This window comes from Colletotrichum tamarilloi (assembly GCF_030869305.1).
Source record: "Colletotrichum tamarilloi strain Tom-12 chromosome Unknown Scaffold_26.1, whole genome shotgun sequence".
Lineage (NCBI taxonomy): Eukaryota > Fungi > Ascomycota > Sordariomycetes > Glomerellales > Glomerellaceae > Colletotrichum > Colletotrichum tamarilloi.
In genome coordinates this window covers 190,214-214,424 of record NW_026849409.1, presented here as the reverse complement: position 1 = coordinate 214,424, position 24,211 = coordinate 190,214, and the positions used below count along the sequence as shown (strand labels likewise).

General features: G+C 53.2%; 11 protein-coding genes across 11 annotated transcripts; 7 read left to right on the top strand and 4 right to left on the bottom strand.

Annotated features, from left to right (window-relative positions):
* Positions 1–1,009: 1,009 nt before the first annotated feature.
* On the top strand, positions 1,010–1,432 carry CTAM01_07926 (histone H4.1; the record flags this gene model as incomplete). Its single annotated transcript, XM_060523947.1, has 3 exons — positions 1,010–1,019; positions 1,081–1,209; positions 1,269–1,432. 3 exons carry the CDS (start codon positions 1,010–1,012, stop codon positions 1,430–1,432), a joined length of 303 nt encoding a protein of 100 aa, XP_060381402.1.
* Positions 1,433–3,837: 2,405 nt separating this feature from the next.
* CTAM01_07925 (uncharacterized protein) lies at positions 3,838–5,012 on the bottom strand (the record flags this gene model as incomplete). The annotated part of the gene is made up of 4 exons (XM_060523946.1): positions 3,838–3,896; positions 4,266–4,475; positions 4,573–4,655; positions 4,786–5,012. The coding sequence occupies 4 exons, from the start codon at positions 5,010–5,012 to the stop codon at positions 3,838–3,840; spliced, it is 579 nt and encodes a 192-aa protein (XP_060381401.1).
* A 2,094-nt stretch (positions 5,013–7,106) lies between these two features.
* CTAM01_07924 (uncharacterized protein) lies at positions 7,107–7,518 on the top strand (the record flags this gene model as incomplete). Its single annotated transcript, XM_060523945.1, has 2 exons — positions 7,107–7,345; positions 7,410–7,518. 2 exons carry the CDS (start codon positions 7,107–7,109, stop codon positions 7,516–7,518), a joined length of 348 nt encoding a protein of 115 aa, XP_060381400.1.
* A 1,799-nt stretch (positions 7,519–9,317) lies between these two features.
* CTAM01_07923 (uncharacterized protein) lies at positions 9,318–9,537 on the bottom strand (the record flags this gene model as incomplete). Its single annotated transcript, XM_060523944.1, has 2 exons — positions 9,318–9,404; positions 9,505–9,537. The coding sequence occupies 2 exons, from the start codon at positions 9,535–9,537 to the stop codon at positions 9,318–9,320; spliced, it is 120 nt and encodes a 39-aa protein (XP_060381399.1).
* Positions 9,538–10,208: 671 nt separating this feature from the next.
* Positions 10,209–10,760, top strand: CTAM01_07922 (uncharacterized protein; the record flags this gene model as incomplete). The annotated part of the gene is made up of 1 exon (XM_060523943.1): positions 10,209–10,760. One exon carries the CDS (start codon positions 10,209–10,211, stop codon positions 10,758–10,760), a length of 552 nt encoding a protein of 183 aa, XP_060381398.1.
* Positions 10,761–12,530: 1,770 nt separating this feature from the next.
* Positions 12,531–13,016, top strand: CTAM01_07921 (uncharacterized protein; the record flags this gene model as incomplete). Its single annotated transcript, XM_060523942.1, has 1 exon — positions 12,531–13,016. One exon carries the CDS (start codon positions 12,531–12,533, stop codon positions 13,014–13,016), a length of 486 nt encoding a protein of 161 aa, XP_060381397.1.
* Positions 13,017–13,195: 179 nt separating this feature from the next.
* On the top strand, positions 13,196–14,860 carry CTAM01_07920 (uncharacterized protein; the record flags this gene model as incomplete). The annotated part of the gene is made up of 2 exons (XM_060523941.1): positions 13,196–14,039; positions 14,100–14,860. The coding sequence occupies 2 exons, from the start codon at positions 13,196–13,198 to the stop codon at positions 14,858–14,860; spliced, it is 1,605 nt and encodes a 534-aa protein (XP_060381396.1).
* Positions 14,861–15,727: 867 nt separating this feature from the next.
* On the top strand, positions 15,728–16,174 carry CTAM01_07919 (uncharacterized protein; the record flags this gene model as incomplete). Its single annotated transcript, XM_060523940.1, has 2 exons — positions 15,728–15,958; positions 16,109–16,174. The coding sequence occupies 2 exons, from the start codon at positions 15,728–15,730 to the stop codon at positions 16,172–16,174; spliced, it is 297 nt and encodes a 98-aa protein (XP_060381395.1).
* Positions 16,175–16,292: 118 nt separating this feature from the next.
* CTAM01_07918 (GANP/Nin1/mts3/eIF-3 p25 family protein) lies at positions 16,293–17,982 on the bottom strand (the record flags this gene model as incomplete). The annotated part of the gene is made up of 3 exons (XM_060523939.1): positions 16,293–16,506; positions 16,560–17,829; positions 17,901–17,982. The coding sequence occupies 3 exons, from the start codon at positions 17,980–17,982 to the stop codon at positions 16,293–16,295; spliced, it is 1,566 nt and encodes a 521-aa protein (XP_060381394.1).
* Positions 17,983–18,783: 801 nt separating this feature from the next.
* On the top strand, positions 18,784–20,798 carry CTAM01_07917 (EAP30/Vps36 family protein; the record flags this gene model as incomplete). The annotated part of the gene is made up of 2 exons (XM_060523938.1): positions 18,784–18,884; positions 18,965–20,798. 2 exons carry the CDS (start codon positions 18,784–18,786, stop codon positions 20,796–20,798), a joined length of 1,935 nt encoding a protein of 644 aa, XP_060381393.1.
* A 441-nt stretch (positions 20,799–21,239) lies between these two features.
* On the bottom strand, positions 21,240–22,280 carry CTAM01_07916 (uncharacterized protein; the record flags this gene model as incomplete). Its single annotated transcript, XM_060523937.1, has 2 exons — positions 21,240–21,951; positions 22,027–22,280. 2 exons carry the CDS (start codon positions 22,278–22,280, stop codon positions 21,240–21,242), a joined length of 966 nt encoding a protein of 321 aa, XP_060381392.1.
* Between the last annotated feature and the right edge of the window lie 1,931 nt (positions 22,281–24,211).

Genomic DNA, 24,211 nt, shown 5'->3' with positions numbered 1-24,211 from the left:
TTTCTCGGTATCCGGGTCACTCTGGTGTATTACCTACCAAAGCTGGAGCCCGTGGATGGGTAAATGGGGCAGTGGGTGAAGCGACGCCTCAACTTGAGTTTGGAGGCAGCACAGGATTTAACTTGCGCGTGTTGACCTACATAGATGACTCAGGCGCACGACGAAGGCGAGAGCGTCTACCTATCGTCATGTCACCGGTCAGTCGGCCAATTGACTCGAATCGGAACACCCTTTTCGATGCTTCTACTACGTAGGTGTCGGCTGATGCGAAAAACAATTACCGATGCAGTCAGTACCTTGGGTAACATAATATGAGAGATTACTGTCTTTGACCAATACGGTCCGTGGTTTTAGCACAGAAGTTGGAAGCAGTGGTTGCCTGCCACGCAGGTGACTGCCAGTGACATGATCGGTCCCTTGCGCTCAGGTGGAACAGCCGGAGGGGTAAATGCTGGCGTTTGCACTTTGCAGATGGAACCGAAGCCAGAAACACGGTTCTGATGGCACGCGGCGCGCCTAAGGTCTGGCACGGTGAACTTCAAAAGCAAAGTGGCAACTTGCAAGGAACGGTGAGAGAAGGAGGAGGAGGAAGGGAGCGGGACAGACGAGGGACGCTTTCTGGTTGGCTACATTTAATCGTACATATCCATCTCATGCTCCAATTGGGAATAAGCTGAGAGAGCCTGAGATTGATGAAGTACCGGGAAAGCTAGTGTGGCCCGTGCGGTTGTACGTTCATGGCGTTGTTTTTTTATTTTTCGCCTCGCGTCGCGACAGGGTGTGATCCAGCGTGATGGACGTGCCCGCTTTTCTCTGGCTGATCCCGAATCAGACTTGGCCCACGGACATTTGATATAAATGCCCGCCCCCCTCAGCGCGACTACAATCGTGTTCCCTCTTACTATTCAGCCCCACGTCATCTCTGCCAAAACAATCTTACACGCCATTTCCTCGGAAGAGCCTCGTCATATCCCAACCTTACATCACTCCAACTTCATCACAATCCACAATGACTGGACGTACGTACCGATCCCGCATCGTACTTCTATCTTCCCCGGTATACTAACTTGATGTGATCAGGCGGCAAGGGCCTCGGCAAGGGCGGTGCCAAGCGTCACCGCAAGATTTTGCGTGACAACATTCAGGGTATCACCAAGCCTGCTATCCGTCGTCTCGCTCGTCGTGGTGGTGTCAAGCGTATTTCTGCCAGTAAGTTTTAGCCCCAAGCTCGGCTCGGCTCGCGAGGGACTAACATGCCGTTCCTTCAGTGATCTACGAGGAGACCCGTGGTGTCCTCAAGTCCTTCCTCGAGGGTGTCATTCGTGATGCTGTCACCTACACTGAGCACGCCAAGCGCAAGACTGTCACTTCTCTTGATGTTGTCTACGCGTTGAAGCGCCAAGGCCGCACCTTGTACGGTTTCGGTGGTTAAGCGTCGTATTTCTGCATGTCTGTTACGAATCTTTCTTGGGCCATGACGCGATCCAACCCACGACGCGGTGGCCCATGCGGACTTTGGGAGTGGAGTGTTTTGTCACGAATGATCATGGGTTTGGCTGGTTTTGGGTGTTCTACTGTACCATACGGGAAACGGGGTTCTATACGGATGGCTTGGTTGGCTTGAGACATAATCCCTCGCCGAGGCACGTTTTGATCAATTTTTCTCGGTTCCCTTCTGCATCTTCGCGTGTGAATGCTGTGTGCCGCGTCTGATTCTTATGTATGTTAAACGCTGCTCTCCACTGTTCGGGTATGTGACCTAGCCTCGTATGTCTGCTGTCGCGCCGCGTCCCATGTGGGTGGCAACTGTCTGCACTGGTCCTTGTTGCGTGTTGGTCTTTAATGTATTCGTTCAGGCTGCTGCTGAAGCCGTGCTGGCGCCAGGCTGCTAACCTTCAGCGTTCTTACTTGGGTGGGCTATGGTATGTGGGTTCTGCGCATGGCAGATTCAAGTCATTCGTTGATAATGGACAATCCAATAATGCAATCTACCTAGAGCATCGTAGAACTTGCTGTTCCCCTCCCGGTGTTTTCCATTGCGCGTGCGCAATGATGTATGTCTCTTCCTGGTAATCATAATCCTCCTGTCCTGGAAAGTTCCGTGCCTAGGTGGGTGTACAATCTGCCATTGCCGATATGATCGAGTTCATTTACCTAGTGTTTTCGCCGGCATCATTTGATGTAAACTCATGCTTCTGGTGCCTCGTTTACTCTCGTGGGGTCTTTCCTTCGTGGTCCGTTGACCATCTTGATCGTTCTGAGGCCTGAGGCTACTAAGTTGCTGGTGAAGCCGAACGCGTCATCTAAGGCCGGCAGGGCTCTTTCCGTCCAAACCTACACTTATCACCGTCTCTCCGTTGGAGTGTCAAATGCTTCGGAAATGTTTTCCGTCTTGCGTTTCTATTGGGCTTTGGATGTGTTGTGGTGAAAACACAAGTTGACTGCTATTTCTCGATACTACTTGTTTGTTGCCAGATCCAATATCCCTTATAAAACATATATAAAATCGACTAATCAGCAACACCACACCAAACACATCGAATTTGATAGGAAATTCTTACTCGAGGCACAGTTTACTCCATACAAGGTAACAATTTCAAACATCGGGCGAATCAGTATCCCACGAACCAACGGGTCGCATGCAGTACACGCTGGCCAAGGGGGTACCAAATTGGAAATCAGCGTAGGCGTCTCGCAAAAAACTCAACAGCAGCTGAGATGATTGAGAGTGGGAGAATACGAGCCACAAGCGCGTATGGTACGGTCTCTTGACCTGCAAGGTTGTTCAAGAAGTGTTCCAGCAACTGGTCACCCAAATGGGGTCACAGGCCCAAAGTCGCCAACGGAGCAGGAGAGTACAACAAGAGAGAGAACTACCTGCTCGAACTGTCTCTAAGCACAGCAGGACAGTGTCATCTCAGCCTCGCAATCATCCCCGAGCAAGCAGCACGCGCTGCGGCAAAATGCAAAGTTCACGACCAGCATACCTCGATGCCAACCTAGCACAAGACCCAGAACATGAAACGCACGGCCATGGTTAGACACTTGGTATATCATGTAGTATTGCGAGTAAATGCAGCTAGAAATGCGCGATGTGTTCGTGCGTAGTCCACGGGATGTGGACACGCGCATCGTCGTCGCTGAACCACCGACGTGCCCTATGGCACAGCCTAAAGACCCTGTCGTGATAGCTCGAAGCCCTGAGCCTGCGTAGAATTCCATCCGAATAGAGACAAAAATGGCGCGAAGACAAGTGCGGCCCGTCGGCAACGTATATATGCCGAATCAAGGCGTCGGTTGTTTGTGCCAACTACACCAGCATACGCTCTGGACACTGGGATATCCAGACTTGCGGAATTGACAGGCGCATATGAGATCTCACTGCACAGCGTACCATATGCAATAAACAGCCGAGAGAGACTTGATTATACTGCAAGGTCAGTAGATGATCATACTACTGCGCCGAAGTAACTCGACGAACAAGATTTTCTGCAATATCCTACTTCAGCTTCTCTACCCATGTCCTCGACTTGACATGGAGATTCAGTGCAAGCCTAGTCATCAGTGTGAAGGTGATATGGAATGATACTATGTTCCATTAGGTAGCTTGCACGGGCATGAATGATGGCCGGCCACATCGGGTGCCTCCTTGTCAATCCTTTGTCGGGCTTCACCTCAACTGCACGCCAGATGAGCGCTTCCTGATTAACAAGCATCGCGCAGGAACGAGGCACCACAGAATCGGGGTTGAGATCAGGTAATTATCGTATATACCCTATCAATGTCGTCCGATGCCCTGACTGGGCCCGGATAGCTTGCAGCTTACCACATCGCACCTTAGAATTGCACAGGTGGTCTGACCAAATCACTGTCTCGACGGCCTCTTCCTCCACTAGCTATGATATCCCCCATTATCATCACATATACTCGCCACGGACGGGTTCAAAGCCTCCTAGATGTCGTATTCCCCAAAAAACAAGTAACTACACAAAAGCGCCCAAATAGCTCATCACTGTATTGGTGGATACGTGGCCTGATGATGTGCCGAGCCTTGACATAGTGAACGTCGTGAAGCAAGGCCGTTCCGGAATCGCGGATAGTCGTTCGAGAATGATGTGCCCAAATCGCGCCGATGTACTGAAACGTTAGCACTTGGATGGAATATGGACGATACTTGGCAGAGTGGGTGATACAATCACCCATCGCTCAGCACATGCATCAACGGCGTCCTCTCTTCATCACCTCAATCCTTGTGACTGATTTACCCCAAGGGGTCCCGCGGGACATTTGCAGTATAAGAGTATACCAAGGGGGTTGACTAGGCTGAGCAGCAGTCGTGATGGTAGCGAAGGTAGACATAGGTAGCATCTTGAGATTTTTGGAGAGGACCGATTGGTTCCTCACTTTGCCGGACGAATCTCGCACAGCTGGCGGAACACAGTCATCAGCAAACTGAAAGCCGTCTGAAACCGAGTCTACAAAACGAAGAAACAAAGTCAAGGGCATCGTGGCGTTTCGCCGTCACTCGTACCCGGCAATTCACAACGGGGCTACTTCCACTATCGACCTTACTCCCGTACATGGCCCCGATATCGCTTTCTGATCCCCCTTTCACCGAGGCGAGGTTGTAGAACGACGGCCCGTGACTACCTAAGCTTGAAGTAGGGAAAGATGAGTCACGAGCGTGCGCGGCAGCAGCCCAATAGGGAGGTCGTCACGCTTATGCGTAGCAAGAACGGAAGTGTCCGAGTTTGATGACCCAACCTGCTAACAAGTCGCTCTTACAGAGACATCGGGTTTGCCTGGAAGTAAGGATCAATACGGACGCCACTGAGAGTCCGGCTCATCACGAGACCGAGGCTCAGACTTAAGCAACGTCGAGGCACCCTGGCGATATAGACGAGGAAGCCAGCAGCTACGGCGATCACATTGATAAAGCTAGGCGAGTGATGGCTGCTAGTCTTGCGAGGGTAAGACTTCACCTGGTTGGCTAGGTACAGACCAGTAGGCATATGCTCAATATTTCCGAGGACACTTGTGTGGCTGAAGGTGGTGCAAAGGGGAGACGGAAGCTAAGCCACAAGCTTAACATGTTCCTGGTCAGTGCGAGAGGGGGAGGCAGCCCGAGTTGTGGAATTAGAAATTCGGGGGTCGGGAAGGACGTGGTATCCGAGGAGCCGGGATGGGTTCGATGGCGACACAGGCAAGTTGATTTTTGAGAAATGGTGATGTTGTCAAAAGTGAGCTAACTGGCAGGATGGACAGTCATCTTAAGTGGACTGTGGAAGCCAGGTTAGCCCGACATAGCAAAACTAGCCCGAAGGTGGACGTATTTCTGGGCCTTGCCTACATAAGGTAAGGAACGTAGGTCACCTGTAAGGTAATGAATGTGCAGGCATTACTTCGGATGGTGCCGACCGCGCAAGATGGAAAAGTTGAGAAGCATTGGAAAGCAAGATGCAAAAGTTGATGGGCCCGGTTAAATGCCGGCTGACATGTTGCAGATCTTCTAAGCCCTCCCGCGGACAATCAGGGTCTTCCTTGACCGTTGGGGGAATACTAGCGCAGCGCCGCGAGCGCACAAGCCGAGGGGAGGTGAGCCCTGAGTGCTGTCACTGGCGGATGGGAGCCACGGAATCCACTAAATTTAGAATTCCGACAGGACCCTGACTCAACTTCTCCACGGAACGGAACCCGGCCGCCTGGGCCAAGGAATGGATCTGCGCCGCCAACGGAGAGATCTTGCACTCTGGGCAGCAGTGGATCCAAATGATGTCCTTCTTTTCGCCACCTGCCCTGTTTCGCGCATACCTGTGTGCCTGTGTATGCACGCTGGACCTGATTTTCCCCTTTCTTTGCTTGCCGATTCACCCACTCTCGTGTTGAGTTCGGCATCGTCGTGCTGAATTTGGATCCCTGGGCTTGGGCACCCACGTCTCAAAATTCCTAGACGTATCCGTAGTCATTATCTAGATGCCAATACTTCCTTAATGTAGGTACGACACAGTCATGTTTCGTGGTCCATGCAGCCGGGCATTACTCAGTGGAGTAGTGTGCAGTCGGGATGGATCCTGGACTCTGTTATCCGTGTGTCTGCTAAGGAACGGATGCTGAACACACGTAAACGTTGCTCTACGTCTCGCACGTTTGATTTTGTTCTAGGTAAAGTGAAGTTAGTCTACCCGAGTTCTCGACCTGGTTAAGTGGGGATGTAGTAGGCAACACAGCAGCGGATATGCCGGACTGCGCCGTTGGTCACGATGCACAATATGAGAGTAGAAAAGATGGCACCGTGCAGTGATGTCTCAATCAGGTACTAATGGCCAAGCATGGGGGGTCTCCTCGGAGCCGGACACAAGCTGCGGGTTGCACTTGGATGCCGCAAGAAAGTGCGGAAACAGAAGTTGGATTCCTCATCGTATTCGTGAATAGTGGTCCTGATATTCCGTACGATCTGGGAGGGTGGGAGGCCCGAGGTGGCAGCTAGAAGTTAGGTGCCGGAGCCACCGATGCGTGCAGCGTTGGGTTGACCGGTGCGGAGTACGGACATCACGCGGATAAGACCCACAAGAGGTTCATTTGTAAGCATGGCCACACTCCCATGTGGCTCTCAACTTCTGAGGTAGTGTGGGTGAATGCGGGTAGTCTCGGGTGGTGGGGCGGCAGTTCCGTCTCAGCTGTGGTCACGTAAGGTCTACATACTCCGTGCCCAGTGCCGGTGCCTTTGCACAGGTTTGTGGCTTAACGCCGATCGCTGTTTCGGCGTCAGCCACACCTCGGGGCAGCTGCATTGCTGATTGGTCAGCTTTATTGTGCCATTTCGCCCACAGTGTTGCGTTTGACAAATTGATGGCTAACAGACAATGGCCAATCTCTGCGTTTTAGCAACGCAAAAGGGACCAAACAAAAGCAAAAGCTATGGAACCTACCTTAGCACGCGGTGGTAAAATATGATGGCCGGTTTCTGTGCTACGCTACCGTAATAGAAAGCGGCCATCATTTCTTGCTACCGCGTGCTTAGGTACGGATAGGTAAACGAGGGCTGAATACCCCTGGATGACAGAGAAAATCTTAAGACATGGAGAAGCCGAAGACTGGGCCGGACCATGCACTTGGCTGCATGCAAGAGAAAAGATCGAGAATTTTCCTTTTCCCGCATTTTCCTGCAGGCCTGCACGGGCTCCTCTTGTCTGTTTTTCGCTGGATTTGCACCAACCAAGTGGTCCGACAGCCAGCTTGCCTGCCTGTCATGTCTCTCTCCCACCTCTCGGCATCGGCAGCATCGCTTCTCGGCCATCGCGGCATCGTTGTCAATCCCTGCATCAGCCAAGTTTCCTCTCTTGTTGTTAGTCGTTTGCCGTAAGACTTGGTTTGCTCTACACTTCTAAATCCTCACGCTATACATGTAGACTTGTATTCAAAGATGCTACTGCGAACCTGACGGACGTAATTCGGTGTATTCCTTGCGCACCCGCCAGGCGTGGTAAGCTTTGGTCAGCTTTGCGGATGAGTCAGTAGGATCTTGTTTTTGAGTGTACAGAATAGAGAGAAACTTATGAGTGATCAATCAGCCACTTTGCCATGCTCGCTCATCTCATGCTCGACATGATGGGCCCGGGCAATACAGTGAGGGACGCGCACGCATCTTAACAAAGCACTGCAGAGAGGAGTCGAGTTCCTTTTCTGATGATGCCGTGAAGTTCAGCTCATACAATGGGATGGAACCCCCACGAACGTACCCCCCGGCACAACAGGGAGTGCCAGCCCTCGAGGTTGGTTTGCTGGTACAAATAAGCATGCATGCGACTAATATTGCAGGCCGCGTGCCTCGCGATGTGCGACGCAAATTTCTTCATGATTCTTTAACTTTTGGACACTCACGCACAGGGCCGTTTTCGTGCAATTGAGACCCCCGAAAGTTCCAACGGCTGGACCGGCCGACGGATGAGTTAGGACCACCCCACGGCCGACGGAACGGGGTCGAGACCGCTCTAGGTCTTCAGAGACCCGGGTGGGGCACTCTTGCTACGGCGACGCTGAACATGGTGGTAGCTGCAATAGACGCGACCTGGCAATTAAGAGCGATGAAGTATCATGTGAAGTTTGATACGAGAGGAATACGACGAAGGCCGGAGCACAACCCTCAGGTGACAATGGAAAAAATAAGAGTCTGTAGCAGCGTGTTACGAGGCGTAGTGAAGAGGGTCTCGTCCAAGTCACTTCCTCGGCAGCTAAGAATCGAAATCCATTACGCCTAGAGCTGGCGCGGCTACGGCTGCGGCTGCTGGGAGGAGTCATCGAGCAGACTCATCCGTCAGCTGGCATTGCCAGCATGACTGATTCGTGGCATTCATAGCCCCGTCTCTTCGACGCTGCGCGCGGCGGGCAAGGACCCAGTCCAGCGCCCCGGTTCAAGCTTGACAATGCGAGCGCATTCCCGCATTCTCGCATCCCCTGGCAGTTTGGCACTCTGAGTGAGAAGGGCGGACATGGCCACAGTGGTTATGCGAGGAAATCCGCTCGGCCCGACGTGCAGGTGGGCAAGCCACATTGAAGATCGGCATGTGTGGCTGGAACATGCCTCGGTACCTATGCACTATAATGCTCTTTGGCGACCACCGGCCATGGGTGGCCTGTCTTTCTCGTGGTTGAGCCACATCACTGAGACGAGAGCACGAGTCACAAGTTCAGAGCAAACACGCCTATCCGAGGACGCGGGGGTGTACATTATAGGGAGGTATACGGATATAGTGGTCCGGAATGATGACCGAACGTGGCCGTCAAGAATGCGTAGCAACCAGCACTGCCCGGCCACATCTCAGCTTGCAAGTTGCGGCGTGCTGCCAATGTCCTATCACACCACTATTGCTATGCAGAATAACTGGTGGATACGTCGGACTGTTACGAATACCGAAGGCTGATGGCAGATGACCATGCTGTTCAAAGTTATTGATCGTGGACAGACAGGGCTCCTAGCAGTGCCGGCGCATTCGAGCTGTTTTATGAGATGTGTTGCGAGGAAACAAATTACCTGAACAAAAGTCTTGCGGACTTGCAGTGATGCATAGCCGTAACGTAGTAAGGTACCTAAAGTAAGGTGATTGGACGACGGAGGACAATTGAGCACGTGCAGCAAGATCCTGTCACCCGCCGGACGGAAAAACGCACACAACCAAGAATCTAACAGCGCTTATAGAAGACATAAAATTATATCAAAAAACCCACAATAATCAGCAGAAGACGAGACACTTTTGAGTTATTTTTCTTTCTATGATTTTGCTCTGAATATGTAGCATAATCAAGCTACCATAATACTACTAGTGTAAGTATATTGTTAGTGCTCGGTTTAAGGTGTGCGCATTTTTTTGTCCAGCGGGTGCCTGTCTTCCGTTGCTGTACCTATACTATGACGTTGGCTGTTAACTCTAAGTGGTTCTCACACTCAGACTCAGTCAAACCTCAACCAGATGGATCGGTTAGGCAAGGTTTGGATAGTATGCTTACTTTAGCCAAAACCGATACATGCCAATGTGCCATGAGCAAGGTTACAAAAGGGAGCCCGGCACCAGCCACCAGCATATGATAGGAACGTTAGTTGTTGGGTTCATCAGCCTGACCAGCTTGTTCTCTGATTACAAAGGTAAGGGCCATTGTGAGATCACGGGATATGACATCATCTATAAGGTACGTCGTTCCGATGAGAAACAAGTAGTCGTTACTGAACATGAAACGTTACGATCGTTTGTCATCGACAGAGGATTTTAGTCAACATGCCGATGCGAAAGATGTCCGTTATTGTTGCACATTTTCAACGATGTATGCAGTGTAGACCAAAACATACCTGTATGGTGTCCTTACCCTAACTGACTTGCTTATCTCCCCAGATTTCTCATAGAGCACTGCCGCATTGGAGTGCGCTGGAGGTGCACGAATGGGAGATGGCGATGACAGGGGGGGGGGGGCGATCGGGCATTCGTTCTACCCAGATATAGAATCTTCGCTTCGTTTATCGATGGCCTGTACCTGCAGACGACAACCACGAGGCCGAGGCCAGAGAGGAGGCGCACTGCATAATTAGAAAGCGCCAGTTCCTACGGGCAAGTGAATTGACACGTTGACACATTGCGTGATTGGGTGGCTTCTCTCGGCTTGAACAAGACTGGATAGTTGAGCGCTGAACCGACGGTGTGGCAGTGTGGCTGAGCACGATGCCTTTGGCCAATGAATGCAGCGCACCTGTCGGATGGAAGCATCCGCACCAGCGGTCTCGCTCTTTTGTTTCTTCTGCTCTCTCGTCTCGCGGGCCCTCGCTTCGCGGGGTTCTCCCCTTTGGACCGCGGGGCACAAGCGACATTTTCTCTCCGTCCTCCGAGGCTTCCCCGAAGAGAAATTCCAAGAAACTTTTTTCCCCTTCCCCCTCACCCTCCCTTTCGGGTGCCTGCATCATTTTTTTTTTGTCAAAACCGGCACAGACTGAGGTCATGGCATTTTGGCCTCGAACCCTTGTTCCCTGTCTGACCGCGCCCACCAAACACTCCCATCACACCCACATGAACAACCATGATCCAGCCCGACAGGACCCTTCAAAACATGCAGCCTTCGTGGGGCCACGGCATGGTAGAAGCGACCGGTGCAGCGAGCATGGAAGCGATCTTCGTCCCCCCTCACTCTTCCCTGAACCGGTCCGCCCACCCTTGACCATCGGCGTTTGCCCTCCAGGGTGGGCTGGCACGGCCGGAAACTGCGCAGTCACGCAGTGAAGGAGCTTCGGTACGGATTCTGCTGTGGGTTCTTGGATGACATCCATCGCTTGCAGGCCAAAACCTCGGATAATGGTCATTGCCATAGCATGTTATTAGTGTCAGTGCTTGATCACATACTGTGTAGAGGTCAGGTTATCGCAACCAGGTCTGGGTATATCTACATCAGGTAGGTGCCTAGGTAGGTACCTACAAATTATGGTACTAGGAAAGGTATATACTCCGTCCGGATATGCATACTTGCGAAAGGAGCTTGGAACTGGAGATTCTTATCTCAATTCTCCCCACCTTGTGTCGGCCACCTTGAACGAAGAAATGGTCTCTGACGATCAATCGCCTGTGAGAGATAAAGCCTGCAAGCACGGTGACGGATGGCCCGTGTTGGTCCAGGAATAAGATGCACCCGTGTGCCATCATCGAGGGACTCTGGGATATGTAATACATAGTTGTAACGTGGTAAAGGTGTGCATACCTACAAAGTGTGTGCGTTCCAGCATGTCATCAGGTGGGCCTACCGGGCACCCCATCGATCCCTCCCACTCTCCTCATAGTGACACAGTAGGTTCTGCACCACGGGAATCGACGACCAGGTATCGACTAAGGTGTAATACTGCCACTGCGTAAGTACCTATGAACCTGTGAGGTAAGGCACTCCGTACGTAGGTGAGCGTCTCCGATACGATACCTAGGTGATTAGATACCGGTTCTTACTAAGGTATGTATCCGTACCCACACTACCTTGCCATGTCGGCGAGCTTTGAGACCTCAGTGGTCCCAACCCTTCGCCCTACGTCACTCCACCAGCCCTCGACGGGATTATCGATGTCGTTCCGTCGCCGGAATGGAGTCCACCTACGTCTTGATCGCTGTTTCTCATGACCCTTTGAGTGCAACCACCCGCTCAGCGCAGCATCAAGCGCAAGCCTAGCCGAACACCCTGCCTTGCCTTGAGTGTCCTGTCTGCGAGCCTGCAAAGGGGTGGAATCCAATGAGAGCAACGTCTGTCTCCTCGGATTACTTCCGTGCTATCTCCCGCCTCGCATCTTCCCGCCTTGTCCGTCTCGCTCAACCCACAGTGCGTGAGTGCCACGACCAATGTTTGTCTTGTTCCGGAGTATGCTTACTCATCATTGGTTAAGTTGAGGGGTCCAAGCTGGCGAAATCAGTCGTCTGCGGTGCTGCGGACAATACCTATACTTGTTGGGTGAATGACAATGATCCCTAAACCCAAGAAACTTCCAGAGGCTTCGAGCAAGGCCCCTCGTCATTTCCATTGCACTGCCGTACCTACCTTACGCTGCCTCACGCTGCATTGCAAATTGGTGGTCTATTGCCCACACCCGCTTTCTGCGTATCTACCTACTGTAACTTGCTCCGCCTTACTGCGTGCGAATCACACTGGGCCATGGCTGTTCTCGATCTGTCTTTCCATCATGTGACTCAATTTTTATCCGCGTCAGCTGTTTAGTATTCCGTTGTTGGGAGCGTACTATTCCGTCTGCCTGCGGCCAATTCAGCGACGTCCCGCTGGTTCTTTCTGCGTTGTCTCCGCATAATTGGGTTATAGACCTCGGCGCACTTCCTTTGCTGCCTTTTACTACTCCGTGCGTTGCTCACACGATGTGCATCGAAAGGCCAAGATAGGGAAATGTGAGCTAATAGTAGGTACGAATGTCGACTTGGGGGAAAGGAAATGAATTACGAATATGCGCCTTGCCTAGATTCGAGGGCAGTACCAAGTGAGCCTTTCTCGCGCTTTTTGCTTGCCTTATGCGTGTCACATTGCAAGTGCATTATTCAAGCAAGTGCTTGCTCGCTGGGCTGCTTAATAGTGACAAAAACTCAAAACCCCCGGTTGGGCCGTTGTTGGTCATGAGGTTCCTCGACCTTCTAGCGAATGGAATCGAGGACGAAAAAAATGCAAGGACTCATACCGCATGTTCTTGTTCGACTTGGTCATCATCCCACACACCTGAAAATTTTCTCCCTGTCTCTCCCCCCCTTCGGGCCCTCCCCTTCCTGCGTCCAGACCTTAAGGTGTTCTCCCCGGTCCCGATCCCAAGGCCCCCCTGTAACCCTGCTCTACTTACCACACTGATCCCATCCCCGGGACCGCCAGCACAACTTGTCCAAGCCTCGGGTCCTCCACCCGGTACCTCCGCTCTTCGTCCGCGTTGCGAGGAGCAGTACGTACCCACAGCGCGCTACCTTACCGCACACCCTGGCCCTTCCATTCTAAGCCCCATAGCCCTCTAGGGTACGTACCTGGCCAGCTACCTCATTGCATTGCAAGTCCCCTACGTAGTGCTACCAACCCGCTGCCTCTCTTTAGTCTTTCCATCTTTATAAGTCATCGTCCCTCCGTGGTTTGCCACTCACTTGGCCCCTCCTACCATCACACCTACAAAATATCTAAACTTCTTAACTACCACATCATGCTGTTGACCCGACCCACTGCTTCACAATCAATCCAGCAACATCAGCAACAACAACTCCAACAACATTACTCCGACCTACACCACCAGTATCAGACACAATCACAACATTTCTACCCTCACTCGATCGATTTTGACCTTGAAGGCTCCTTTGACGACACTGCTCCCGACCTCACCTCGTCGAGTATATCCTCGTCTCCGCTCTCGACTCAATCCTTTCTCCCTTCCCATTACTCTCTGGCAAACAACTCGGCAAGCCTTGCAAGTTACGACACGCCTCATCTGACCGTCCCAAGACGATCAGCGACAAGCACTTCAGGCTTCGAAGAATCTGCTTTGAACCACAACCATCAGCAAAACCTCATGCAGTCAGACGCCTGGGTACTCGGGAATCAGTACGCTCCCAAGACCGGTGGTCGACTACCTCATCAGCGGGAGTCATCTTTGTCTTCGCTCGGTTCAGCCGGTCCCGCATCACCCTTCAGTCACAGTACAACGAATCCCCAAATCGCGGTAACAGATTCAACACCCGACGTTCTGTACGATATGCAGGCTCACGACGGTAATGCCTTCTACCAGTTGTCCAACAAGTCAATGGCGGTGTCCCACGACAACATGTATCCCAACTACAACGGACTGCAGAACTTATCATCAGACATGGCCGGCTACGCCTCAGCCTTGAGTGTTCAACGACCACGATCTGACCGCGGGTTATTACCTGCGCCTGAACTCTCTATGGCTGGTAGCAGATCTCACCCAAACTCTGTGGCAAGCTCCATTGCTGGAGACTCACCCGCAACACCGTCACAACTCGAGCACGAAGATGACAGGCGGCGGAAAGCTGGTAAGCAATTTTCCATGCAAATGTCTGGGAATAGAAGCTTACTCAATGTTTTCGACACAGTCTTCAGCAACGTACCCAAGCTAGACCGCACGATGACAGACATCTATAATGATGAACTGTATAGCCCCAATTTCACCATTACCTCGGCAGCTCCGGCTCAAAACCACATGGCTGTATCTCCTAGCAATGACGTGTTTGCGCAACGACTTAGCGCTGCAAACAACCAGCACTTGAGTGCAGCACAGTCGCCAGTCTCTAGTGTGTCACGCGACCGTTCGCCATTCCGTCAGGGTTCACCGTTGGCACCGATGCCCAGTCACGACTTTGGTGGAGGTGTTCAGGCCTCTCGTCTACGATTCAACTCGGCCCACCAAATCCGGGAACAGAAGAAGGCGGAGCAAGATGCACAAATTATGCGACAACAAATGTCTGTAAAGTCGGAGCCGGAAACCCCGAAAACTATCTCTCCAAAAGACGCGATGCTCGAATTCCACGATGGCGATGCCGAATCATCATTTTCACTCTTTCCATCTCAGGAGACGGTGGATTTTGAAGACATTGCAAAGGCAGTGGTCACGCAGGACCAACAGGTCAATTTTGCGAGGTCTGCCATGCAAAATGGGGCAGCCTTCCCTTATATGCCCGCTCAGCTTCAGACCGCTGTCCACATTCCACAGCAGTACCCGTTCATTGCTCATCCACGACAATCTCATGAGCAGATTCCTCGGCTTAGCTCTGCCGAGTCAAGCACTGGGGGATCCGATGCTACTTCGACTTCAAATGCGGTGGGGGGGAGAGCGCTGTGGTGCATTGTTTCCTGACATTGCAGTCTCCATGCCCTAGCCAGAAGGAAAATCATGAGTACTCTTTACGGGCTTGCATATGGTACAAACCATTCCCTCAGAAGTGACCTTCTCTGATCCGTTTCCTTCCAGTCACCCGTATTACGTCCATCCAACAAAGAGAACAATATTAAGGATCAGACCTGCTCCTCGTCTTCATGCAAAACCTCTCTGTTGGTGTACTAAGATCATACCTGCAGTATGGATAGGACGAGATTTCTATCCTCCCCAGCCTCCGATTTTGCGAATCTTGTGGCGATAGAGGCGAGTGAGTGGTGACGAGGACCTCCTGCAGATCTTTCCAGCATACAAATCTACAGCGCCGGCACCTGTCCGTCTGCTCATGGCCGAGTAGTAGAAACCGCAGCAAGAATAGTCATTAGTAACCCCGCCAGACGCTGTTTCGGAGGCGGTGAACGTTGTTCAGATGATCTCAACGAGAGCCTGGCCGATATGCATGAAACACGAAGCCACGAGATGTCAAGTCTTCTTCCAACACGCGGGCTGTTGGGATTTGGATAGCGTCGACTAGTCATGGATGAGTGAGATCCATCAATTCTACTTTCGCTGCAGCCATACCCTATACAGCTAATGGTAGGAAAGTACCGAGGTCAAGATGGCGATTGCCACAAGACATATGAGAACCGCCGTTCAAGCCATCAAGAACGAAAAACAAGGGCCATATTGCACGGCATAAAAAAAGTAGCAAATGTATGGCATGAATTTCATAAGGTCTACAGACCGGACTGCTGCCAGGCTACGAAAGGCAGCCTGCAATATTTCCATTAAAGCTGAGTGACGTATATGCAAACGTCCAGAACAAACTCCAGTCGCCATCTAGCCGTCATGGAGACAGATTCCATATATTTTCCGCTCAAACGCCATCCTGTTGCCTCTGCTAAGGCAGGGCGAACGGGTATCATGCCTATAAAGCCCCCAGAGCCCAAGACCAGCACCAAGCCGGTAACGTCGGTCGTCATCAGCGGCGAAGCCACTTTTGCGCAAGCATCGCACCCCTCATCCAGCGCTGTCTTCGAGAGAAACAACCGAAGATGTCCCCGCTGCGTGGAGCTGTGCGTAAGCGTCAATGCCATCAGAGGGGGGCGGGCAGCGAGGTAGAAAGCGATAATTCGTAAGCTCGTAACCAAGAACTGGTATTAGACGTCTTCGAAAGGCGCAAGTGATGCAGGGTAAAATGACACGCCAATGTTGTGAAACTGTCGGTAGGAAAACAAGAGAAGAAAGAGGAAACGAGGAGGAATGAGTCCACAGATCAAAGCCTGTGGACTTTGAAGAGAGAACCGGAGGGAGGAGTGGAAGCAAGACCTCGCGAGTGGCTTTGGGGTCGGCGGTAGGGGTGGTTAGAAGTTGTGTAGAGCAATTTGTGATGAGAACAGAGATGACGAGGAATTCATATCTGTCCTTTGATGTCAACCTTGCGGAAAGCCTCGCTTCTGGCGGAGTCGAAGAGGGCTCCGGCTTTGCCGGTCAAGAGAGCAATAGACTCTTGTCGTTCCTCGAGCAGATGCTGACCATTGTAGTCGACAATGAATTGAGCCGCATCAACGTCGGACTCGAAGCCGAGTTCCTCCGTGATGAACCGTAACTTTACGTCTGGCTTGTATCTATGTCCAAGTTAGTAAGGTGATGCCAAACTATGGTCAGGGATTGAACTTACGCTTTGCAAATGTTGCACAGAGCAGCTAGACGCTCACGAACGACGAACATGTCCATGAGGTACGCACCCATGTTAGGGGTGTCCAGGTAAAGCTGGAAGAACTTGTGGTAGTTACCCAAGGCAAGAGCGGACCGCACCTGGAGCGCATGCTTGATGGGTCGCTCCTCCTTCTCTGCTGTGGTTAGATCTGCCAAGGCATCATTCAGGCCGGTACGGTTGGCAGTGTGAATAAAGTACAAAATGCGATATGCCTTGAACTCGATGGGGTTTCCTTTCAGTCCCTTTGCGTATAGAGTACGCAGCTGGGTTTGGCACTGATTATACTCACCAAGGTCCCCCTTCTCCAACGCAATTCGAGCGTGGAGTTCGTAAACGGTGACTGTAAAGTCGTTCTTGATCCGCTGCACTGTCAGATCTTGCCGCATGGATTTCAGCTGGTCGCAGATGTAAGAGTAGTTGCCCTCCTTCTTCCACTTCTTCTTCAGGAGATCCATCGTCTTGTGAAGGACGCGCTCGGGCCGAACCATGGAGGCCACGGGAGGAGCGGTCAGACGCAGGTAGCGCTTCTCCAAAGTTTCGCTGGTGCCGACGACGGGTCCATCAGAGGGCGGAGGGCTAGGCGATCGGTACGAGGATTTGTAGCCACCATCGAAGCGGCGTTGACGTTTCTCCAACTGCTTCTGGAACTTACTTGACTTGGGCAGTGGCTCATCGAGGTTGGCGCGTTTGTCGGGGGAGGCGAAGGTGATTCGGTCTTCCAGTGCGTTGGATCGGTTGCTGTTAGTAGTACGCCAAGGCACGGCAGAAGACTTTTCGTCCGGGGTAAAATCAGACGACTTTCTCTTCTTGGGGTTGGCAGACATTGAACCATCATATCGCGATGCAAATGGAGATGAGACGTTCATAGCGGAGTTGAGCTGGGACTGGCGCTCGTTTCGGATCAGATCGGAGGGAAATGGCATCTTCTCCCAGTCGGTTGACTCGAGAGTGCCGTTCTCCATGTGCTGGGAAATGGTCTCCTTCAACTTGGCTTCAATCTCGGGGCGTGGCACGGAGGGGTCCATGTTGTGAGGCAGGAAAGACCGTTGGACGTAATCGCGGACGGAGGGTGGCCATTCGACCTTTCGTGGAGCCGGGGCAGGAGCAACAGGGGCAGCTTGGTCGAAGGGAGCAGCCAAGGGAGGCGGCGAAGTACTGTAGGCAGGTGCAGCGGGTGGGGGAGGATACTGGCCGAAGCTTTGTCGAGCCTGAACTGCGGTGTATGCTGGATCTAGAAAAAAATCAAAAGAGGATTAGTAAATCAGATCAAGCCACAGTCAGTCTGAGAGGAGGAAAACTCACTGGGAGGGTAAGCATAGTTGGCGGGAGGTGCTCCGTAGGCAACGCCTGGAGGCGGTGCCGGAGGCCAGCTAGTGGGCATCATTGTGAGGGCTGTAAGGATCGATCTTGAAAATTTCTGGATCGAAAATTAGTCTTGATCGGCCAGAACAAGTATATCTATCGGTCTTTCGTGGTTGAGGCCGACTGAGAGGGGCGTGGAAATGTCGAACAGTCGAAGACGCGGTGGTGGTGGAAGGGGGGAAAGATGAAGTGAGGTTGGGAAGAAGCCGTGAAAGGTGAGGGCGGTAACAAAATGACGGTGGCCCGTGTGCGGGATTTCAGGTAATAATAGTGGGGATCCGAGCCAAACAGTGCCCTTGTGCCTTGTGGCCAGAACCTTTGGTTGTCACTGGCACAGGAGTGCCACCTCGATGATTACCTAATGCATCATGCCTAGGTGCACCACTGCACCCTGATGCACACCGCTAGCAACAAAAGGGGACTATCGCTATAGTGGGTCGGCGACATCCCACCTTCAATGTCCAGTTCCCCCTCCACTCGACCGTTGCTTCTCCGTGGGGCAGTTGTGTTACGAGAGAGATAAACTGACGCCTGGCATAGGAGCTGTTGGTTGAGTTCCTTCAGCCCCAACAACAAGCCACTGAACTTGGTTCGGTGTCTCAAAACCTGTCGAGTTCTCCTCTTCTACCCTCGAATCATGCGCAATCCTTGAAATAGCTGCGAACCCGGCTTCCGATCCCCTCCTCGAACCAGCCCGAGACTGTCCCTGACGTATGCGACAAACCGCGGCAAATAGCCCCTGCCATACTTCAACACCTCCCAACCAAACCCCAGTTTTGCGCGAGCTTCAATATCCTCAGTACGCTCGTGAATAATATGACGGATGTTTCTAAAACAAATCGACCTCACGACCGCTCTCCGGCCTTCCTACCTACCGGATGAAGTCTTGTTGTTCGTCCAGGACAACGTCGGGCTCTATGAAGGGTAAATACGACAAGCCTTGAACCCCATCCTACGCTTCTCACCGTATACCAGTACACTAATTAGCTCTCCTCTCTGTCTAGGAAGTTCAAATTACCTCAACAGCAAAATGGTCAGGTGTACTTGACGTCCCACCGAATCTGCTACGTCGACAAGGACGAGCCGCGCAAGCACTCCGTTGCCCTAGATCTGAAAGACATTGATCGATATGAGTTCTACGCGGGGTTCCTGAAATCTTCTGCGAAGATCACCCTGATTCCCAAGCCAATAAAACGCTCGTCGCTCCAGACTAGAGCGTCTGCGATATCTACACCTGGGAGAAATGGCGCAGGGTCACCAGCTCGAGCCGATGGTCCCTACCGACCGCCGCCCGAACCAGCAAGCGCAGCAACCTGGGTTTGCACCATCTGCAGCTTCTCCAACCCAGTCCCGTCAAACTTTGACCCAACGACGGCAAACATACACACCCCGCTGCCACCATGTCTTGCTTGCGGCATCAAGCCGACGTTGGCGCACGTTTTGAAGGCTTCTATATCGAATGCGACCAGCCGCGCCCCGCCGGCCACCCCTTCGAGCCCAACAGTCAGCTCGCCCCTCGCGATGCGCCCTCGGTCGACCTCCAACAGGCCCGACGACAACGCGGGGCCTCCGCCTCCCTGGCCAGCGGCCTCGAACATTAACGGCGGCGCCCCACCGAAGCCATCAGATCCAAGCGCGACGTTCCAATGCCCTCGATGCACGTTTTCAAATCACCCGTCCCTGCTGTCATGCGAGATGTGCGGGGCACCCCTAATATCGCAAGATCTGCCCCAAGCAGTCGTCACCCAGGTGCAGACACAAAGGACAGAGTCTCCAGGTCCGGTCCTCACGACGTCCTCGCCTGGCCAGGATACCGCCGAGAACATCAAAATTTCCTTCCGCGGAGGCGGAGAGAAGATATTCTACGAGCGGCTCAAGGGCGCGTTGACACAGCGCAAGTGGCTTCTGCAGGGCGCGCCGCCGGTACCCAAGAGCAATCGCACAATAGACGACAACGGCGCACTCGTACGCGCACCCGCGGCGGTCCCCGAGCGTCCCAAGGGCGTGGGTATCGCGGGTCTGGAGCAGCGCGGGCTCGACATGCGCAAGAACAACGAGGTGATGATTGGCAGCGCGTTCGAGGACCTGGACGCCCTGATGGCCTCCGCCAAGGAGATTGTGGCCCTCGCGGAGAGGTTTGCGCGACAGAACGGCGGGACGGGCGCCGAGGCCAACGCTCTGCTAGCCGAATCGGCCAGCCAGCTCGGTCTCGTGACGACCAAGGATATTGTAGGCGGGAGCAGCTCTGAGACGCTGTATCTGTCCGAGTTGTCGAGGAATCTTGCAGAGTTCCTCACAGACGACGCGCGAGGTGTTTTAAAAAAGGCGGGCGGGATCATCAACTTGGTTGACCTGTGGGCCATGTTCAACCGCGCCCGGGGCGGCGTCGAGCTCGTGAGCCCCATGGATTTCGAAAAGGCCTCGCAGATGTGGGAGTCACTCAGACTGCCCGTCCGGCTGCGAAAGTTCAAGAGCGGTGTGCTGGTCGTACAGAGCAGCGATCGCACCGACGAGACCACCATCAGGGCGCTGGTGTGCTGGCTGGACGACTTGCACGAGTTCCCGCCGGACAAGGAGCTGGCGTGGGACTGGCGACAGTTTGGCCGCGGGGTGACGGCGCGGGATGCGGCGGAGCGCTTCGGCTGGAGCATTGGCGTGGCGGAGGAGGAGTTGGAGATGGCTGAGGAAAGGGGCGTGGTCTGTCGCGAGGACGGCATCGAGGGGCTCAAGTTTTGGCAGAATTACATTGATGTTGGGGATGTGAAGCACCGCCGGCGCAGGAAGCATCGCGAAGAGGACGAGGTCATGAAGGCGCTTAGAGAGAGTGGGTTGATGTGACATTGCGGAAAGCTAGCTGTTGTGTGTGACACTGAACCTTGAATATATATCTATCTCGTGCTAGGGTCGACCTGGCTGGCGCGATTTGCAGACGATTAGAGCGCGCATTACTATTCTACAAGTATGTCTTTGTGTGTGTGTGTTGATGTGTACGTGTGTGTGCTTTGGGGGTTTCTCCCGGTCTGTCGTCTCTATGTCAGATGCCCAGTTTCCTTGAACCCGGCGGCCTGGGTTGATACCGCCTCCCAATGTCTTGAACCCATCTAATGCCAAAAAAAGAAGAAACCCGGAAACGCCGCCCCATGTGAACCAATGCCAAAGAGGGAGGTTCTCAATAAACATAAAAACAAGTCATCAGGCCACCCGTCAGGCAGCTCTTGATCGGGAAAACCACGTTCCAAAGAGGTAAAAGGGGACACAGGCTCATGTACTCGGATCCTTTCACTTCTCCGCCCTCTCCATGAGACTCAACCTCACCTTGCGGTTCACGACTCCACCAACACCATACGCCGGGATAATACGGCAGATTCTCGCCATGGTGCTGATACCCCAATTCTTGGCCACAGACTGCCACCGGTTCTGCCACGACACAGGGGTAGCGGCGGCGTTGGGCCGGTTATACACGTCCAACCCGAGTAGATGCAGCGGCGTGCTGGCGAGCTGCACCATGGCCGGCGCGGCGAACTGCACGACGGTCAACCCGCTCACCCTCTTCCTCATCTCCTCGCCCATCCGCTCATTCAGCCAGGGGCCCAGTCTCGGCGGGACGTTGAAGCTCGCGAAGATGGTCATGCAGTCGCGCAGCGTGAAGAGCGCGTAGGTGAGCATCGGTACGGGGCGGGGCGTGGCGCCGGGGGGGCCGAACATGCGCGCAAAGACTTGGTCTTTGTACATGCAGATGCCGATGTTTGCGGTGCTCGAGGCGGCGAATTTGGCGGTGCCCGAAGTTACGGACGAGGCCGGCGTGTTGTGGATGGTGGAGGAGGCGGTGTCGAGGGTGTTTGCCGTGAGGTAGGTGCCGCCGTAGAGGGCGAAGATGAGGGCGAAGGGTTTGGAGAAGACGACGGCGTGGGGGCGGAGGAGGAGTTCTTTCAGGCAGGAGCGGACGCATTCGCCTAGGGGACGGCGGCCGGAGGCGTTTTCCATGATGGAGCTATTCAAGAGTCAGTTTCTGGAGTACACTTCAAGGTGCAGGAGAGTTGGAAAGAGAGGGAAGAGTGCTGCTTACCGGTCAATGATGGAGACCAGGGGCGCAACCAAGGTGCCGGCGCACGCTGCGCTGAAGAAGTCGGCTCCGAGGCGGAAGCCCAGGTTCTTGGTGTTCCATTCTGACTTTGCCTCGCCCATTTTGGACTCCATGTCGACTTTTTGGGCCAGCGCCAGCGGACTTGGGGGTTTGATCTTGAGGTCTGGCGTGACTGGTGCGGATGCGGCTGCGGCGGCGGCGGCAAGCCCTTGTGGTCTTGAGTCTCGTTCCGCCATGCGGGCGCAGTTGTATGTGTATGTGTGTTGGAGCTTTGAAGAAGTTGGAGGCTGAAGCTCTCGCGATGCTTCGGTTGGGTTTCCTGGTAGTCGATTTCGCAGGCGGCGAGGGGGTGACAGCGACTGCGCTGGACCGGGTGGTTTCCCGACGTTCGGTTTGCGACGGGTGATGTCAATAGACGGGTTCGGGGTTGGAGGAGGTGACGTATCGGCGTGGGTGACGTCGCGAAGGTCGGAGTTTTGGGGAAGCTAAGGAAGCTCTCCAAGGACGGGACGACACACACGAATGGGATGAAAGAGGTTCCTTTTTGGGGGGAATTGACCTCAAGAGGAAGGATGAGGCGGGGGAAAAAACCAAAGGTAATGGGGGAAAGTGGTCTACTAGAAGATTGGAGAGAGAACAAGGGAAGACCAGGACGAAAAAGGACAAGAGCTACGGTAGAGCTACACTATGGACACAAATCCCATGGGCGAAGAAGAGAGTAGAAAACAAGACTAGCCCGGGACGCAGCTTTTTTGCGACCTTGGTGCCGGGCACGACGCGCCCAATTATGGCCGTCTCGAGGAGCTCAGAGTCAGACAAGCGACCCCGGGACGGGACGGGAGCGTAGTCCGTGGCAGAGAGGAAAAAACAGCAGAGCCCTGGACTGGTAGAGTCCCATGGGATAAAATAAAGTGGACTGCCGCAAGGTATTCCGTATCACATCCATGGTGCTACGGATGAGGGTGGACGAATGGTTGCTCGAAAATTTCAGCTTACTGGAGACCGAAGTCGGAGATAGTCGGTACGATGGGGCCCGAGGAATGTCCACAGGTATCTACCTCTACTTCGTACCTTTACCTTAGCTTAAAGTCAAGTAATTATAAAGTAGGTAGGTACACCTACAGGTAGACATTGTTTTGACATCTTACGATAAGATACTTTGCCTTGGGTAACTTCGCAAGACATGCCATGCAAATTTCTGGCTTGTTACCAGTTCGTGTGTATGGCATTTTTCTTCAATGTCTCCATCGCAGGAACCCATCCCGAGCCACTGTAAATAATGGGGGTCCTTTGGGGGGTTGGCGCACTTTTGGAGAGCTGGGGCCCTGGGGGATGTGAGTCGGACTCGGGAAACATGGGACGGGGCCAGTGAACACCAAGGGAGACGCCTGTTTTGGTGATTGGTGGGGGTCACACGGGGTCACTCGCTTGGTGGAGGCTCCTGTTGATGGGGACCAGTGCCTTCAAGTGATTGACCAAGTGAATGGTCCACGGATACCGTCCGCGTTGGCTGAGTCCTGAGTCCTGACATATGAACATGTGGGCAGCCCAGAAATCGCATGATGGCATGACTTTGAGTGTCGAGAGTGTTTGTTCGCTTCGGACATGCACCTAAAATGACCAAACGAGAGAAGACGCCCGCCTAGAGGCATCTCCAAGAGTGGGTCCCCTCGTCGGCTACTCTCCCGTTGGCCGTCCGGTTTCCTTCCGGGGGAGCGACATGGACCCACCCGACCTCGGGGCTCTGGGATTGGATGATTGGGATTCACGCTACGTACCCGACCCGACCAGCGGGTCCCACGACCTGCTGAGTACCTTAGGTACGTTTCGCAGCTTAGCTAAGCTTTCGCTCAAGAAGCCGGGGGGCCGCGTGGTTGGAGTACGTACCCATTTCTGTACCTTTCCTTTCCTCTTGGCGCATGTCTCTCTCCAGCAAGTCTGGATACTTACGCAGTATTAATAAAGTGCTCCGGGACTCAGAGACCGTTCAATACGAATCAATAAGCTTGAAAGAAGCTACAAACAAAAAGACATAGGAGGAAGCACGGCAATCCTCTGAAAATACCCAAGACCGATTTCCCACACAATTGCGTGCTTGCTTGCTTAGGTAGCTACGACCCTATTTACCTAACTCTAGGTATAATTACGAACACAGATACGTTAGGCC